The sequence below is a fragment of the Melanerpes formicivorus genome, unplaced genomic scaffold (assembly GCF_026170545.1).
Source record: "Melanerpes formicivorus ecotype bairdi unplaced genomic scaffold, bMelFor1.0.p_v2 SCAF_100, whole genome shotgun sequence".
NCBI lineage: Eukaryota > Metazoa > Chordata > Aves > Piciformes > Picidae > Melanerpes > Melanerpes formicivorus.
This window is the reverse complement of record NW_027142452.1, coordinates 108,042-124,747: the sequence shown is the minus strand read 5'-3', so window position 1 is coordinate 124,747 and position 16,706 is coordinate 108,042. Positions and strand designations below refer to the sequence as shown.

Below are 16,706 nucleotides of genomic sequence, written 5' to 3'. Positions count from 1 at the left end.
CTTGCGGCCGCCGAGGGAAAGGCGGGGACCACATCTCCCGGCGTGCCCCGCGGCGGCGGACTACGGCCGCCATGATTCCGGGCGGCGGGCGCGGGTCGCGGCGCAGGCGCGGTGCGCGCGGCGGGTACTGGGGCTGGCCGGGCTCTTTTGTTCGAGGGAGGCGGACGGAGAAGGGCCAGGCCCGCCGCGCCACCGGACCCGCCCCGGCCGCCTGTCCCCGCGTCCTGCAGAGCCCTTCCCTTCGGTGAACGGTTGGCGGGGCTGTGTAAGGTAAGAGGGGAACGGGGGGGGGGGGTGCGGAGCCGGGGGGGAGTGGTGCGGAGCGTTGAGGGATGGCGGGGGGGGGGGGGGGGGGGCAGGGTTGCGGCGAGGCGCGGGGGGGTCGTGGCGGGAGAGATGCTGGGGAGGAACCGGGCGTTGCTGGGTGGGATGGAGGGGGGGGGGGGGGGGGATGGCTGCGGGAGACGGCAGCGAGACGGAGGTTGCGGGGAGGGGTGGGATGCTGGGGGGGGGAGCATGGGGGGGGTGGGGGTTAGTGGAGAGGCACTTGGGGTGCTGGGAGTGGAGGGGGGGGAAGTGGAATGCGAGGGAAACAGAGCTAGGGGAGGGGGGAAAGGGAGCTAGGGGAGGGGGGAAAGGTTTTTTGGGGGGAGGGGTGCTAGTGGCGAGGGGGGGGCTGGAGGTGCTGGGCGGGGGAAGCCGTCCGGGGGGGTGCGGGGGGGGGGGGGGACGAGGCGCTGATGAGAGAGGGGCGCTCGGGGTGCCGAGGGGAGCCTTGCTCTGGGGGGGGGGGCTTGGATTTGGGAGTGCTGGCAGACAGGGATGCCTTGGCCAGGCCGTGCCCCTCGAAGGGGCTTGCGGGGGGGTGGGGGCAAGGCGAGGGTCGCAGGGAGGAGGGGCTGGAGAGGGGACAAAGCTGGGCAAGGAGCGGGGCTGGGGGGGGGGGGGGGGGGGGGCAGAAAGAGCTGAGCGGAAGCCCTGGAAGGGTGGAGGGGAGAGGTGCGGGGAGGGGGGGGGGGGAGGGAGGTGGATGCCTTTGGACAGAGAACAAAGACCTGTTTTGGGGTGCTGGGGGAGGCTGGTGCGTGGGGAGAGGGCGAGGGGCTGCTGCAGGGGGGGCGGGGGGGAAGCATCCTTCGGGAGAGGAGAGGCTCGGGCTGGGGGGGGGGGGGGAGATGATATTTGGCTGGGGCTGAAAAACAACCCAAAAAAGAGCATTAGTGGGGCCCCTGGGGTGGAGAAAAGCGTTTGTCGGGGCGGGGGGAGAGAGCTTGGGGGCAAAGGGGTGGCTGGGGGAGGAGGAGGAGGAGGAGGAAGCTGCAGGCTCCATCCGCCCTGCGAGCGGGGAGGGGACGAGTGTCAGCTTTTGGCGGGGAGAATTGAGCGGGAAGCAGCTGGGCAGGCAGCGGGGAGGGCAGGCAGCGGGGAGGGCAGGCTGCGGGGAGGGCAGGCAGCGGGGCGGGCAGGCAGCGGGGAGGGCAGGCTGCGGGGAGGGCAGGCTGCGGGGAGGGCAGGCAGCGGGGCGGGCAGGCAGCGGGGAGGGCAGGCTGCGGGGAGGGCAGGCTGCGGGGAGGGCAGGCAGCGGGGAAGGCAGGCTGCGGGGAGGGCAGGCAGCGGGGAGGGCAGGCAGCGGGGAGGGCAGGCTGCGGGGAGGGCAGGCAGCGGGGCCGCCGCCGAGCCCCGGGCACCAGCCGGGCCGGGAGAGCCGCGGGGGAGCGGGTTCGGGCCGGCAGGGAGCTCCCCCCGCGGCGGGGAGCCGGGGGAAAGGCAAAGAGCAGCTTGGGGCTGGCAGGGTGAAGGCAGGGATGTGGTGGGAGGAGGGAAAAGGGGGGAGGTAGCACTTGGGTTGAGTCCCTGCCCCCCAGCAGGGATGTGGTGGGACAAGGGAATGGGAAGAGGTAGCAGTTGGGTTGAGTCTCTCTTCTGCAGCAGGGATGTGGTGGGATGAGGGAAGAGGGAGAGGTAGCACTTGGGCTGAGTCCCTGCTCTGCAGGAGGGATCTGATGGGACAAGGGAAGGGGGAGAGGTAGCAGTTGGGCTGAGTCCCTGCTCCCCAGCAGGGATCTGATGGGACAAGGGAAGGGGGAGAGGTAGCAGTTGGGCTGAGTCCCTGCTCTGCAGGAGGGATCTGATGGGACAAGGGAAGGGGGAGAGGTAGCACTTGGGTTGAGTCCCTGCCCCCCAGCAGGGATGTGGTGGGATGAGGGAAGGGGGAGAGGTAGCACTTGGGTTGAGTCCCTGCCCCCCAGCAGGGATGTGGTGGGATGAGGGAAGGAGGAGAGGTAGCACTTGGGTTGAGTCTCTGCCCCCCAGCAGGGATGGAGGTTTCTGTCTCCTTTAGCAAGGGAGAAGGGCTGGGGCCTGGGGGGTGGGGAATGGAGCTCCCCTTGGAATGGGAGTTGGGAAGCATTTCAGGGAAGAATAGGACTTCTGGCAAGGGAAGATGCTGGAGCTCCAAATGGGATCTGTGTCTCTGGAGAAGGAGGTGGTGAAGCCTTGCTGGGGAAGCAGCCTGTGTGGAGGTGCCTGGGGAGCAGAGGGGCTGGCTGGGAAGGTGGCAGTGGGGTTTGCTTTGGGGGCTGCTTGGTGGCCTGAGGTTGGGTGGAGAGCCTTGGGGGGAGGCTGCTGAGGGTGAGGGGTCCCAGAGGTGGAGCAGTGCTGCTTGGGATCCCTTTGGAAGCAGCTGAGGTGTTGCCCCTCTAGAAGTGAGAGATTAGGACCTATCAAAGGGCTGAGTGGTTACAGGCTCTAGCTGTGAAGGGGTTTTTAATTCACCTCAGAAACAAAACCTCCTTTGTGTTCGGGAGGGAGGGAGGAAGGTGCTTGGGGTTGGTGTGTTTGGAGTCAACAGCCCTGCTGGCTGGGGGACCCAGGCTTGCTTTCCTCCTGGTGCTTGAGGTGGTGGTGGTGAATGGTAAGAACAGATTCACAGCTGGCCTCAGCTTGGAAGGGACCCTCCAAGGGCATCTTGCACTCAGCAGGGCCACCTCCAACTCCATCAGGCTGCCCAGGGCCACAGCAAGTCTGATCTTGAACCCCTTCAGAGATGGGGACCCCAACCCCAGCCCTGGGCAACCTGTTCCAGTGTGTTGCCCCTCTCAGAGTAAAGAATTCCTTCCTTGCACCCAACCTAAATCTCCCCTCAGCAGATGTGGCTGCTCTGAGCCCCACTGCCCAACCAAAAGAGCCTGGTGAAGAGCCCAGGTGAGCAGCAGCAGGCAAGCTCCAGGAGAAGTGGTCAGGCCTGTGCTGAGGCTGGAAGGCTGGCAGGGCAAAGGTGCTGTGAGGGCTGGGACTGGGGGTGGGGAAAGCCAGGAGGAGCCCTGCAGTGCTCAGGGCAAGGTTGTCTTGCCTTCATACAAGAGAGAGGGGAACAGAAATCCCTGCCCTGACTCCAGCAGTGTTGATCTGGTCTGGAGAGCTCAGAAGCTGGCTGCTGCTGCTGCATCACAAAATTCCTGACTGCAGGATGGGATTTTTTTCCTTCACCTCAGGTTCTCTTTGCTGAGCAGGGAAGGTACCAATCCTCCTGCTGCCTCTCTCTCTCTTAAATCCAGAGGTGGCTTGTGAGTTTCCCTGGGACTCAGTGGTAGCTGAACTCCAGTGAAAAGAGACCAGAACAGAATTAAGCAGGTTGGGAAAAGGCCTTTGAGATCATCCAGGCCAACCTCTCACCCAGCACCATCTGAGCAACTCAACCCTGGCACCAAGGGCCTCATCCAGGCTCTTCCTAAACACCTCCAGGGATGGGGACTCCACCACCTCCCTGGGCAGCACATCCCAAGGGCCAATCTCTCTTGCTGGGAAGAACTTCTTCCTAACATCCAGCCTGAACCTCCCCTGGCACAGCTTGAGACTGTGTCCTCTTGTTCTGCTGCTGGGTGCCTGGGAGAAGAGACCAACTCCCACCTGGCTACAACCTCCCTGCAGGGAGTTGGAGAGAGCAAGAAGGTCTCCCCTGAGCCTCCTCTTCTCCAGGCTAAGCAACCCCAGCTCCCTCAGCCTCTCCTCCCAGGGCTGTGCCCCAGACCCCTCCCCAGCTTTCTTGCCCTTCTCTGGACACCTTCCAGCAGCTCAACCTCTTTCCTAACCTGAGGAGCCCAGAACTGGACACAGGACTCCAGGTGTGGCCTCAGCAGTGCTGAGCCCAGTGCCAGGATGAGCTCCCTGCTCCTGAAGGCTGATTTGAAGCTTTTCTTCCAGCCTGCTTTCTGCTCCAAAGCTTTGAGCTCTCCCTCAAAACTTTCCAGAAGTGGTTTATTTGGGTTGGGTTTTTTTTCCCCTCTTTTTTCCCCACCCTCTCCTTTCCTCTTTCTTTTTCTCTGCTGGTTTCAGGTTCTGGAGAGTGGAAGCTTTAGCAGGCTTGTCCCCACTTCAAAAGAAAGATGCCTGCTGCCTTCCCTTGGCTGTGTGTGGAGTAAACTTGGCATGCTCCTCAACCTTTAAAGAGCTGGAGTGATCCCAGCCAAGCTTGAGGAAGGATGGGGAAGGAAATGTTTTTAAGTTTAAAACTCATTAAAGCTGAGCTGAACTCTTAATCCTCTCAGCTGCAGCTCATGGAGCTGCTCTGGCCTCAGAGGAAACCTCTGGGTCTCCCCATTTGCAGCCTGCAGAAGGAAAGGGCTTGGAGCTGCCTTCCAGCAGCTGAAGGGATCCTGCAGGGAGGCTGCAGAGAGACTTTTTTCCTGAGGGTGTCTGCAGACAGGAGCAGGGGGAAGGGTTTGGAGCTGAGGGAGAGCAGGGGCAGAGTGGAGCTGAGGGAGAAGTTCTTCAGTAGGAGGCTGCTAGGGCTCTGGCCCAGGCTGCCCAGGGAGGCTGTGGCTGCCTCTTCCCTGGAGGTCCTCAAGGCCAGGCTGGAGGAGGCCTTGAGCAACCAAGTCTGGCCGGGAGGTGTCCCTGGCCGTGGCCGGGAGGTGTCCCTGGCCTGAGAGGTGTCCCTGGCCTGAGAGGTGTCCCTGGAGGTGCCCCTGGCCATGGCCTGAGAGGTGTCCCTGGAGGTGCCCCTGGCCATGGCCTGAGAGGTGTCCCTGGAGGTGCCCCTGGCCATGGCCTGAGAGGTGTCCCTGGAGGTGTCCCTGGCCATGGCCTGAGAGGTGTCCCTGGAGGTGTCCCTGGCCATGGCCTGAGAGGTGCCCCTGGAGGTGTCCCTGGCCATGGCCTGAGAGGTGCCCCTGGAGGTGCCCCTGGCCGTGGCAGGGAGGTTGGAGCAGCTGAGCTTTGAGGTCCCTTCCAGCCTGAGCCATTCTAGGACTCTGTGACTGTTTTATTCCCTTCTGAGGCTCTGCTGCCTCTTCTTTGTGAAGCTTTGAGCCAGGCATCATGGATTGCTGTTGGGAAGGGCTTCAGGAGCCTCCCGAGAGCATGTCCCAGCCAGCAGGACCTGAGGGTGAACTCAGCCAGTGGGCTGAGCGTGTTTGTGTGTGGCTGCTGGTGGTGTCCCTGCCTGGATGATGCTCTCCAGCAGGTCTCATGAGGTCAGCACATGGTTTTTCCAGCTCCACTGCAGGGCTGTGCTTCCAACCCTACCTTTTCCTCCTCCTGCCCCAGTAAGAGGCATTGGTGCACACCTTTGGGCTGAGCTTCTTCCTTCATGGCCTTTCCCTGGAGTTTGGATTCTCCTAGGTGTGTCCTGGGATCTTTTTTCCCCCCCTAGCTGTGGACCAAGAAGTTGTTGGTTTGGCCTCTTCCTGCTCTGCTTTCCTCCTCACCCAGGATCTCGGCCTTGCCTTGCCCATGGGGTATGAAGCAGCAGAGGGAAATGGAAAGATTTGGCTGAGGACCACCCTGGCTTGGTCTTGAGATCAGATTTGGCATGAGGAGGCCAATTCTCCCACCCATGGAGTAGAGCAGGTTGCAGCTGGGTTGTAGGAAATCCCCTCCTGAGGTCTTGCCCTTGGGCAGGAGTCCCCTGGTGCAGAGCCTGCAGGCAGGAGGCAGCTCATGGGGGCCCCAAACTGCTCAGAGAGGTTCCCTCTTGCACCCCTGTGCAGAGGAATCACAGACTCATTCTGGCTGGGAGAGGACTTTAAGGTCATGGAGTCCAAGCCTTCACCCAGCCCTGCCCCAGGGCACCACCAACCCCTGGCCCTCAGCACCACAGCTCCAGGGCTTTGAGACCCCCTCCAGGCATGGGAGCTCCACCACTCTCTTGGGCAGCCTGGGCCAGGCCTGGACAACCCTTTGAGGGCAGAAATTGTTCCTCATGGCCAACCTAAGCCTGCCCTGGGGCAGCTTGAGGACATTTCCTCTTGTCCTGTCAGTTGTTCCTTGGGAGGGGAGCCCAAGCCCCACCTCACTGCAGCTCCTTTCAGCCTCCTTTGCTCCAGGCTGAACACCCCCAGCTCCCTCAGCTGCTCCTCACCAGCCCTGTTCTCCAGACCCTTTGTTGCCTTTCTCTGGACCCCCTCCAGCTCCTCAATGTCCTTCTTGGAGTGAGGGCCCCAAAACTGGAGGCAGGATCTGAGGTGTGGCCTCACCAATGCCCAGGATGGGGACACACACACACACACACACACACAATCCCCACCCTGGTCCTGCAGATCCAGAAACTTGGTGGCAGTGAAATGTGTTTGTTTCAGAGCTCTGGAGGTGAGGACAGAGAGCAGGGGTGGGGGGATGGGGGGGTGAGTCCTTTCTAAAGGGCTGAGGCTTGTTCAACCTCTCCCCTTCCTCCCCCCCCCCCCAGAGACCAGACCCCAGCCAGGCCTTTGGGTGCTTTGCTCTTTGGTAGCCCCAAGCCAAAGGCTTTTCCTGGGGGCTGCAGTCCTCATTCTGGGGAGGCATTGGTGGTGCTGAGGAGGAGGGTGTGGGGAGCAGCTGAGCTGCTTTGCAGATCAAGCCCTGCATTGAGTCTGTGTCCCCCCCCCGGGGCGGGGGGGGTGAAGTCCCTTCCTCCTCACACTGGAGCTGCGCTGTGACTGCAGTGCAGCGAGAGGCCCTGAGCAGCAGCTTGGCTGTGTGCTGCTGCCTCCAGCACCACCATCCAAACCCTGCCTGGCAGCTGGGAGCTGCAGCTTGGCCTCAGCCACCCACAGCACCTTTGGCAGCCTCTGGAAGCAAAGCCAGGGCTTGGCCCTGCCAGGAGGGGACAGCTTTGGCAGCCGGGTGCCAGCCCCCTGCCAGGACAGGCACCCTGAGCTCCCTGCAGGGCAGAGCAGGTCTGGGTTAGGGGGTGGCACAGGGGCACTGTGGCTCTAGCAGGAGCAGGGATCAGGGAGCTTGGAGAGCTTGCTGCCTGCCATGTGCTGAGGGAATGGCTGCTGCAGGCTTGCACTGCTGCCTCTGGCCCTCTCCAAAGTGCTTTTGGCCTGGGATTTGCAGCTTCTCTGCCCAGCTCTTACCACAAAGGCAGGGTCCTCAGTCAGGGGAAGGGGGCCACAATAAAGCAATGGATCTGCAGTGTTGCCTTGCTCTGTTGCCTCTCCCCATCCCCCTCTCCACACTTGCCTGTCCCCCACACCACCCCCGGCTTTAGCTGCTCCCCTCTGAGCTCCTCTTGGCCAGACTCTACCACCAGCCTCTAACCCTGCTGCAGCTCAGGCCAGCCCAGCGATCCAGCTGAGCATCCTTAGGTGCCTCCAACCCCAGCCCATCTCCAGGCAGTTTCCAAGTGCTCTCCATTCAAAAGCCTTTTGGCTGTGAGCACAAGTCCCTGCTGAGGGAGAGAGAGAGGAGCCCCAGGCCCTTGCCCCTCTGGGCTGCCTCAGGCTTTGTTTCCTGGTGATAGTTGGGGCTAGAGCAGCACCTTCTGGGGATCCTCTGCCGTGGGGTGCTCAGCTCTGGCCCCCATCTCCAGCAGCCATGTGGTGCCAGAGGAGGAGGAGGTTGGAGGGGAGGAAGGAGCTGCCTGAAGAATTCCAGAGTGAAACATGATCTGGGCTTCCTGCTGCAGAGCTGGCTCCTGCTGGGGGATTAGATGCTGGCGGTGGGTCGGAGGCTTTACATTGTTGTCTTGCACACCAGCTGAGGTGGTGCCAGGCTGCCCAGCTGCCTCCTGCTCCTCCTCCTCCTCCTCACTGAGCCTGCTCGTTGCTGCTTTGGCTTTGCCTCTTGTCTGACATCTGATGAAAGCTGTCAGAGGGCTCCAGCCCAGGAGCTGAGGAGGGAGAAGCCCTCTGGCGCCTGTGCTCGGAGGGCTCTGCTCTAGCGAGCTGCTTCAGGTGGTTGGGTTCCCCCTCACCGCTGAACAGGGGAATAAAACTTCATCCCTGGGGGGCCTGAGCATCCTCAGGCTTTGAAGGTGGCTAGAAGCTGCTGAGGGGCCTGGAGCAGCTCTGTGAGGAGCAAAGGCTGAGAGCCTGGAGGAGAGCAGCCCCAGAGGCGATCTGAGCCATGCTCGGCAAGAGGCTGGGGCCAGACTCTGCTCAGTGGTGCCCAGGGACAGGGCAAGGGACACAAACTGGACCCCAGGAAGTTCCACCTGAGCAGGAGGAGAAGGCTGTTTGGTGTGAGAGTGCTGGAGCCCTGGAGCAGGCTGTCCAGAGAGGTTATGGAGGTCTTTGTTCCTCCTCCTACCCCAAGGCTGCCACCAAATGAGGAGGCTGTGGTCAGCTGGCTGCTGCTGTGTGCAGGGGTGGGGTGGAGAGGGAGAGTGTCTGGCAGCAGCAGGCACAGCCAGGTGCTGAGCACCCTGCAGAATGAGAGCTTGGCTGCTGGCACAGCTTGGGCACCAAGGTCAGGTTGAAAGCAGCAGTGCAGTGGTGAGCTCCAAAGCATAAAGATGTTGGGCCAGGACCTGCTGAGCAGAGCAGTGCTGCTGTCTCCCAGCTGAGGAGCACAGAGCCAGGGTGGTCTGGCTTGGCCATGCTCCCTTCTGCCCTCTCTGCTGTGGCTTCTTGCTGGTCTGAACTGGCATCTTTGTGAGCTTTGTGGGGCCTGTTCTGGAAGCCTCCTGCTTTGAAGGCAGGAGGCTGCTCAGCCCAGCAGCACCTTGTGCACAGGGGTAGCTCATCCAGCTGCACCCCAAAGGGCTGAGCCTTGGACCTCTCCTCCAGCCAGACTCAGGCTGCAGGATTTCAGACCCCAGCTCCACTTTCCACTGCCAGCTGCAGGGCTCAGCCCAGCAGCACCTTGTGCACAGGGGGAGCTCATCCAGCTGCACCCCCAAGGGCTGAGCCTTGGACCTCTCGTCCAGCCAGGCTCAGGCTGCAGGATTTCAGGCCCCACTCTCCCCTGCCAGCTGCAGGGCTCAGCTCAGCAGCACCTTGTGCACAGGGGGAGCTCATCCAGCTGCACCCCAAAGGGCTGAGCCTTTGCCATCTCCTCCAGCCAGGCTCAGGCTGCAGGATTTCAGACCCCACTCTCCCCTGCCAGCTGCAGGGCTCAGCTCAGCAGCACCTTGTGCACAGGGGGAGCTCATCCAGCTGCTGAGCCTTGGACCTCTCCTCCAGCCAGGCTCAGGCTGCAGGATTTCAGACCCCACTCTCCCCTGCCAGCTGCAGGGCTCAGCAGCACCTTGTGCACAGGGGGAGCTCATCCAGCTGTACCCCAGGAGCTGAGCCTTGGACCTCTCCTCCAGCCAGGCTCAGGCTGCAGGATTTCAGGCCCCGCTCTCCCCTGCCAGCTGCAGTGGGCTCTGAACCATTTCACCATACCCCAAGTGCCACAAATGAAATGTGTCTGGGCAGGTAGCATTTGACCTGCTCCCTGCTCATTTTCTTTGGCAGAATAGAAGTATTTTACTGGAAGAAAGGGGAAGGAGAGAAGAGGGGAGGGGGGGGGTGGAAAAAAAAGGCAGTTGTGTTCCTCAGCACCAAGCGCTGCCCGGGCAGCCGTTCAGCAGGGTGGGGTTGGGGGAGCCTGAGGTACAGGGTTGGTTTCAGGCTGTCTGGATCCTGTTGCCAGCTTTGCCAGTGGCTTTCTCTCTTTCTTTTTCCCCTCTCCATGATGGTTTTGCTGCTTATCAGAGGTGACAGATGGGGGAACCGGGGAAACCTTCCTGACCTCGGCGGGTCGGTCTGGGTCGGCGCAGCTCGGCCTGGCAGAGGCTGCTGCTGAGGTTGGGCTACCAGAGGGCTTTGTGGTGGTTTTCTCTTGAACCTAAAGGGGAAAATCAAGCCCTTCCCACGTGAATCCCAGCGTGGTGGGGGTGGAAAGAGACCTCTGGAGGTCTTCCAAGCCCCTCCTAGAGCAGGGTGAGCCACCGCAGGCTGCTCGGCGCCGCAGTGGCCAGGCAGGTCCTTGAGTGACTCTGAAGAGGGAGGCTCCATCACCTCCCTGGGCAGCTGCTCCAGGGCTCTGCCCACCCTCAGAGTAAAGAAGTTTCCCTTCCTGTTTAGATGGAGCTCCCCATGTTGAGGTTTGTGCCTGTTAGCTTTTGTCCTGTCACCAAAAAGCCCAGAATCAGAGAGCTGTCAGGGTTGGAAGGGACCTCGAGGCTCAGCCACTTCCAACCCCCCTGCCATGGCCAGGGACACCTCACACCACAGCAGCTTGCTCACAGCCACCTCCAGCCTGGCCTTCAAACCCTCCAGGGATGAGGCTTCCACCACCTCCCTGTGCCAGGGGCTCACCACCCTCCAGGGGAAGGACTTCCTCCTGACATCCAGTCACACTCCTCTCGTCTGAAGTTTGCCTCCTCCACCACCCCTTTGGAGCTCCAAGACTCCTTTTAGGCTTCTCAAACACAGATGCTCCCTCCTGGGGCTGTGTGGAGCCTCCTTCTCTAGAGGCTTCCAAGCCCCCTCTGGCTGTGCTCCTGTGTGACCTGCTCTAGGTGACCCTGCTCTGGCAGAGGGGTTGGACTGAGTGACCTCCAGAGGTCCCTTCCAACCCCAACCATGCTGTGAGCTCAGCTGTGGGGCTGGGGCTTGGTGGTGTCACTGCTGCCAGCCATAATACCAAGTGGCTGAAGAGCATTCCAAGGGGCAGAAGGGCTTGGAGCAGAGGCCACCTGCCCCACAGCAGGGCCACAGGGCTGGGGCAAGGTGCTCAGCCACCTCTGGCAGCAGCAGGGAGAGAGACTCTGAGCCAGGATCTGCCTGGCTATGGTTCCCTTACTGCTCTGAGCTGGGTCCCAGCAGGGAAGCAGGGCCTCTCTGTGGTTTTTGGCTCTCTGAGGTGTTTCTTTTCAGCCTGGGGGAAGAGCCCAGCGTGCTGGCAGGGCTGCTCCTCCTCTGCAGCCTCCCCCAGCACCAGTGGAAAGCAGAAGGCTTTGCCAAAGGCCACTCCATTGCACCTCACCTCGGGGCTGTGGGGGTTGTTAATGACAGGTAGCCTTGGGCTGTGCCAGGCCAGGGACTTGTCCCAGCTCTGCCTCACTTCTGCCACATCCTAGCAAGGGCTGGATCTGTAGGCAGGAGGTTTTGACTGTCTGGAAGATAAGGAGAGGAGGAGGGAAGGGGGGGAAAGAAAGAGGTTTTGAAGGTTGGGGAGTTAGATAAATATCCCTGAGTGCAAATCCATGAACCAGCAAAGAGCTGAGCAGGGGGAGCTCAGTGTCAGGGCCTGGGCCTTGTGTTTGACTGGGATTAACTGTTTGTTAACTCCCAGCTGGTAGCAGTGGTGTGAAGCCTCCTTCCCGCTGCTCAGCAGCTCTGCAGCTCGAGGAGAGCTTGAAATGCACTGAAAAGCAGGTCAGGAGGTGAGGAGAGGAGAGTTTGAAGTGGGCCACAGCAGAGGCAAAGCAAACTGCCCTGGGCTGCTGCTGCTTTCTGGAGGTCAGCAGGCAGCACATGGGAGCAGCAAGGTGGAGGTGAGCACAGCAGGGCTGGACTCAGGCAGAGCCTCGGTGCTGGACCAAAGCTGAGCGTCAAAAAGGCATCAGGTCCACGCAGCAGCTCCTGCTGGGGCTTCCTGGTTGCTTTCCTGGAGCTGGGAGGAGCCTCCTGGCCCATCTCCTCGTGTCTTCACCTTGCCTGGGGGGTGCCAGACGTTCCCCACCGCGGGGCCCTGCCTCTGCCCCTCCAGGGCCGCCCCTGACGCAGCCTCTGCTGCCCTCTGCCCTTCCAGCAGCGTCGCCCCCAAGCTGAAAAACTGGCCAGCACAATGGGAAAAAAACAGAACAAGAAGAAAGTGGAAGAGGTCTTAGAGGAAGAGGAGGAGGAGTATGTGGTGGAGAAGGTGCTGGATCGCCGGGTGGTGAAGGGCAAGGTGGAATACCTGCTGAAGTGGAAAGGCTTCTCCGAGTAAGTGCTTCCCTCCCTCCCTGCCTGCCTGCCTGCTGGGTGGCTCCAGAGCAAACATCTCTTCTACCTTTGGCTCCCAAAGCCCTGTGGGCAGGTGGCTGAGTCTCCTTGAGCCTCTGCTCGCCTGGAAAGTGGAGCTGACAAGGCCAAGGGCGGCCTTGGTGATCAAGCCCCCGCGGCGCGGAGCGCCTGCAGCTCTTATCAGAGCAAGGCCTCTTCCTCTCCTGCACGGTGCCCTGGAGGGGGTTCCCTCCCTTCAAACCTGGTGTGGAACAAGCAGCTGGATAAAATGAGCTGCTTTCCCTTCCCCCAAAAGGGAAACAACTGCCCTGCCCTCTGGCAGCCCTGCCTGGCCCAGGGCAGGGTCCTGTTGCATGGGGTGAGGGCACCCACAGCCAGACCTCTGCTTCTCTTGGCTTATGAGGAGAGGCTGAGAGCCCTGGGGCTGGTGAGCCTGGAGCAGAGAAGACAGAGGGGCGGGGATCTTCTCAGTGCTTATCAATACCTGAGGGGTGGGTGTCAAGAGGAAGGGGCCAGGCTCTTTGTGGTAGGACAGAGGGCAATGGGCACAGACTGGAAGTTCCACCTCAACACCAGGAGAAACTTCCTTGCTGTCAGGGTGATGGAAACCAGAGAGGCTGTGGAGTCTCCTTCTCTGGAGACTTTCCAGGACCCATCTGGATGTGTTCCTGGGTGACCCTGCTCTGGCAGGGTGGGGTTGGGACTGGGTGATCCCCAGAGGTCCCTTCCAACCCCTTAGCCATCCTACGATCTCATGAGCTGGAGCCCAGGGCCTTTCCTCGGCGGGGTGAGAATCGTTCAGCAAGCTGCTGAGGGGTAGCACTCCTGTGTGGTAAAGCCCCTGGTGCTCTCTGTGATTGCAGTGAGGACAACACATGGGAGCCAGAGGAGAACCTGGACTGCCCAGACCTCATTGCTGAGTTCCTGCAGTCCCAGAAGACTGCCCACGAGAGCGAGAAGTCAGAGGGCAGCAAGCGCAAAGCGGAGTCTGACTCGGAGGACAAAGGGGAAGAGAGCAAACCAAAGAAGAAGAAGGAGGAGGTGAGGTGGGCTGGAGGTTTGGTGTGCTGGAGCCTGGCCAGAGAAGGGCCAGGAGGGTGAGCAGAGGGCTGGAGCTGCTCTGCTATGAGGACAGACTGAGGGAGCTGGGGTTGTGCAGGCTGGAGAGGAGGAGGCTCTGAGGAGACCTTCTGGTGGCCTTCCAGGATCTGCAGGGGGCTCCAAGAAAGCTGGGGAGGGACTTCTGAGGGTGTCAGGGAGGGATAGGACTGGGGGGGATGGAATAAAAAACTAGAAATGGGGAGATTGAGATTGGATGTGAGGAAGAAGTTCTTCCCCAGGAGGGTGGTGAGAGCCTGGCACAGGCTGCCCAGGGAGGTGGTGGTCAGTGAGTCCAACCCCTCTGCCAGAGCAGGGTCACCTAGAGCAGGCCACACAGGAGCACAGCCAGAGGGGGCTTGGAAGCCTCTAGAGAAGGAGGCTCCACACAGCCCCAGGAGGGAGCATCTGTGTTTGAGAAGCCTAAAAGGAGTCTTGGAGCTCCAAAGGGGTGGTGGAGGAGGCAAACTCCAGAAGAGAGGAGTTTGACTGGATGTCAGGAGGAAGTCCTTCCCCTGGAGGGTGGTGAGCCCCTGGCACAGGGAGGTGGTGGAAGCCTCATCCCTGGAGGGTTTGAAGGCCAGGCTGGAGGTGGCTGTGAGCAAGCTGCTGTGGTGTGAGGTGTCCCTGGCCATGGCAGGGGGGTTGGAAGTGGCTGAGCGTTGAGGTCCCTTCCAGCCCTGACAATTCTGTGATTCTGGGCAGGGGTTCTGTGCTCACCTCCCTAGCCCAGTGCCTGGCTCAGTGTCCAGGAGCTGGAGCAGCCACGCTCCAAACCCTCAAAGTGTTCTGAGTGGAGTGGAAAGGGCTGCAGAAAAGCTGAGACAAGAGCTGAAGGGCTTGCAAAAGCTGGAGAGACATCAGCTGTTGCCTGAGCTGGGCCTCCTAGTGAATCCAGAGCCACTCCTGGCACTACTGAGAGGCCAGTTCATGGACCAAGAAGGCTCAGAGCTCCAGCTCCTGAAGAACCACACAAGGGGTGGAACAGGTCCCTTGAAGAGTGGGGGGAAGAAGGTGGAGCAGGCAGCCTCCTGCTCTGGGTGCTCATAGCTGCTGGGGAAAAGGGACAGTGAAAGGTTCTGCAGCCTGCTTTTCACCCCAGGAGCTGCAGGACCTTGGAAACTCACTGCTGCCCTGCAGCATCAGCTGAGCCCTGCAGCATCAGCTGAGCCCTGCTGCCTGGGGCCTGGCAGGAGGTCACCTCCACGCAGTGCCTTTTGCACCTGAGTGGCCTTCTCAGTTCCCTCAGCTGGCCTTTAAATCAGTGTAGTCCAAACAGCTGAGAAGCAGAACCGTCCTGAGGAGCCCCCAGTGCCTTCTGGGTGCCCAGCAGCAGGGCTGTGGCTGCCAGCTGGGTGATGCCCCAGGAGCAAACCTCTCTCTCTCTCTGTGCAGTCAGAGAAACCGCGAGGCTTCGCCCGAGGGTTCGAGCCGGAGAGGATCATTGGTGCCACGGATTCCAGCGGGGAGCTGATGTTCCTGATGAAGTGGTGAGTGTGTCTTGGTGTCTGTCACTTCTTCACTTATTCTGTGCCAGAGAGGGAAGGACCTGCACCTGGGGAAGTCCCTGCTACCTGGCATGAAATCTCTCGTCATGGCGCTGCCGCCTGAGGTGACCCTCTGCACCGAGGCGAACGTGGATGTGAAACCAGCAGGTAGGGCCCTTGGGATTGTGTGGCTCTTAAGATGTGTGGCCCCCCCAGCAGCAGATGTGAGCTTGGGGAGAGAGACAGACAGACAGACAGAGAGGGACCCAGGCTTTCATGGCCCAGGCTGCAGTGTCAGAAGGCTGCACCCCGAGGAGAGCCGTGACGATGACCCACGTCCACTTCGGCTGTAGTGACACAGGGCTGGACGGTGGTGCCAGGTGGGAGCCAGAGCAGGCAGGTGTAGCTGCAGGAGCTGCTTTTGCACCACCTCAGAAGCACAGAGTGGCTGGAGGCAGGGCCAGCAGCTTGGACTCAGCTTCTCTCCCCAGCCCTGACCACACAGAGCTGACCTCAAGCCTGCATTTCTCCTGCTGCCGTCCCTCTCGCCGCAGAGCCGCTGGGGAAAGGGTCCTTTGGATCCCCCTCAGCTCCTCAGGGATTCTTTTCCTGCTGCTTCTCCAGTTGTTTTTTTTGGGTTTTGCCTCTGGTCTCCACTTCTTCCACCTGCCCTCCAACAGCCCTCCCCACCCCACCCTCCTAACTTGCCCCTTTTGCTCTGGCCTGTAGGAAGAACTCCGACGAGGCCGACCTGGTCCCCGCCAAGGAAGCCAACATCAAGTGCCCGCAGGTGGTGATCTCCTTCTACGAGGAGAGGTTGACATGGCACTCCTACCCCTCAGAGGATGATGACAAGAAAGAGGACAAGAACTAACCCCCCTCTGGCACCCAGCTCTGGCCAGCCTTTGTATAAAGATCTGAACTGTGGGTTTTGAGCATAGAGGGGGAGAGAAAGAGAGAGTGAGAGAGAGAGAGAGAGAGAGAGAGGGGGGGAAGAGAGAGAACGCAGCTCCTCTGCTCGCTTGGGAGCGTAGAGATGGCTGGAGAAGATGCCCTTTGAAGAGACCAGTATGGTTTCTGTGCCCTGCAGCTGCTCAACTGCTTTCTGCAGCTTCATGCTGTGTACAGATTCAAACCAGCCCAGCTCAATTTGGGGAGGGGAAAGAGGGAGGGAGGGGAGGGGAGGTGCAAAAGGCACCGGGGGAAGGGTTAGGGGGGATGGAAATTGCAAGGAGAAGGGGAGGGGAGGGCAGGAGGGGAGGGGGAGGGGGGGGTTTGTTTTCAAGGCTGCCCATTTTTCTGCAGCTTGTGGGAGAGGAAGCAAAACCCCTTCCATGAAGGACTATCAAGTGGTGGGGGGGTGGGCTGGGGGGTGGGGATTAGGGAGTGCAGATGGATACTGCTTGTTCTTCAAAGACCATCTCAGCAGCCCACAGCCTTCTTCCCCATAGTGTTAACTCTGCATTTTCACAGTGTAGCATGTCTGTAGGGCTTGGGGGGTTGGTTTGTTTCCTGGGGGAGGGTTTGGGTTTGCTTTCCCTTCTGTTTGTTTTGATTTTTTGGGGGGGTTGGTTTTCCCTGTATTGGGTTGGGGAAGGGCTTTAGGGGGTTGGGGAAGGGCTTTAGGGGGTTGGGGAAGGGCTTTAGGGGGTTGAGAGTGGGGAGGAGGAGAGATGGTTGGGCAAGAAAAGGAAGTATCAGTGTCTTTAATTGGGGAGGGAGGGAGATGAGGGTCTGGGGAGGATATTCCAGATAAGTTGGTTTGCTGCTGGGTTGTTTCCCAGATCCTTTTTTTTTGGCAGATGAATTCAGAATAAAGGGGGGGAGAGGGAGAGGGGAAGGGGGGAGGGGGGGCTTAAAGAGGAGGGGGGAAATAAAAATGGGAGGGGGAGTAAAAAGAGGAGGGGGAAATAAAAGAGGGGGAAGGGAGGGAAGGGAAAGAGAGAAGGGGAAAAGAGAAGGAAAATAAGAGGAG

The 16,706-nt window shown here is 60.6% G+C and overlaps 1 protein-coding gene across 2 annotated transcripts; it reads left to right on the top strand.

Annotated features, from left to right (window-relative positions):
• Nucleotides 1-184: 184 nt before the first annotated feature.
• Nucleotides 185-15,905, top strand: CBX1 (chromobox 1). 2 transcript variants are annotated; one of them, XM_068166477.1, is made up of 5 exons: nt 185-270; nt 11,953-12,125; nt 13,010-13,187; nt 14,640-14,734; nt 15,461-15,905. In XM_068166477.1, the coding sequence occupies exons 2-5, from the start codon at nt 11,986-11,988 to the stop codon at nt 15,603-15,605; spliced, it is 558 nt and encodes a 185-aa protein (XP_068022578.1). In that variant the 5' UTR covers nt 185-270; nt 11,953-11,985; the 3' UTR covers nt 15,606-15,905. The 2 variants fall into 2 exon arrangements, with proteins under 2 accessions (XP_068022578.1, XP_068022577.1); XM_068166476.1 differs by having other exon boundaries at nt 11,950-12,125.
• Nucleotides 15,906-16,706: the final 801 nt, after the last annotated feature.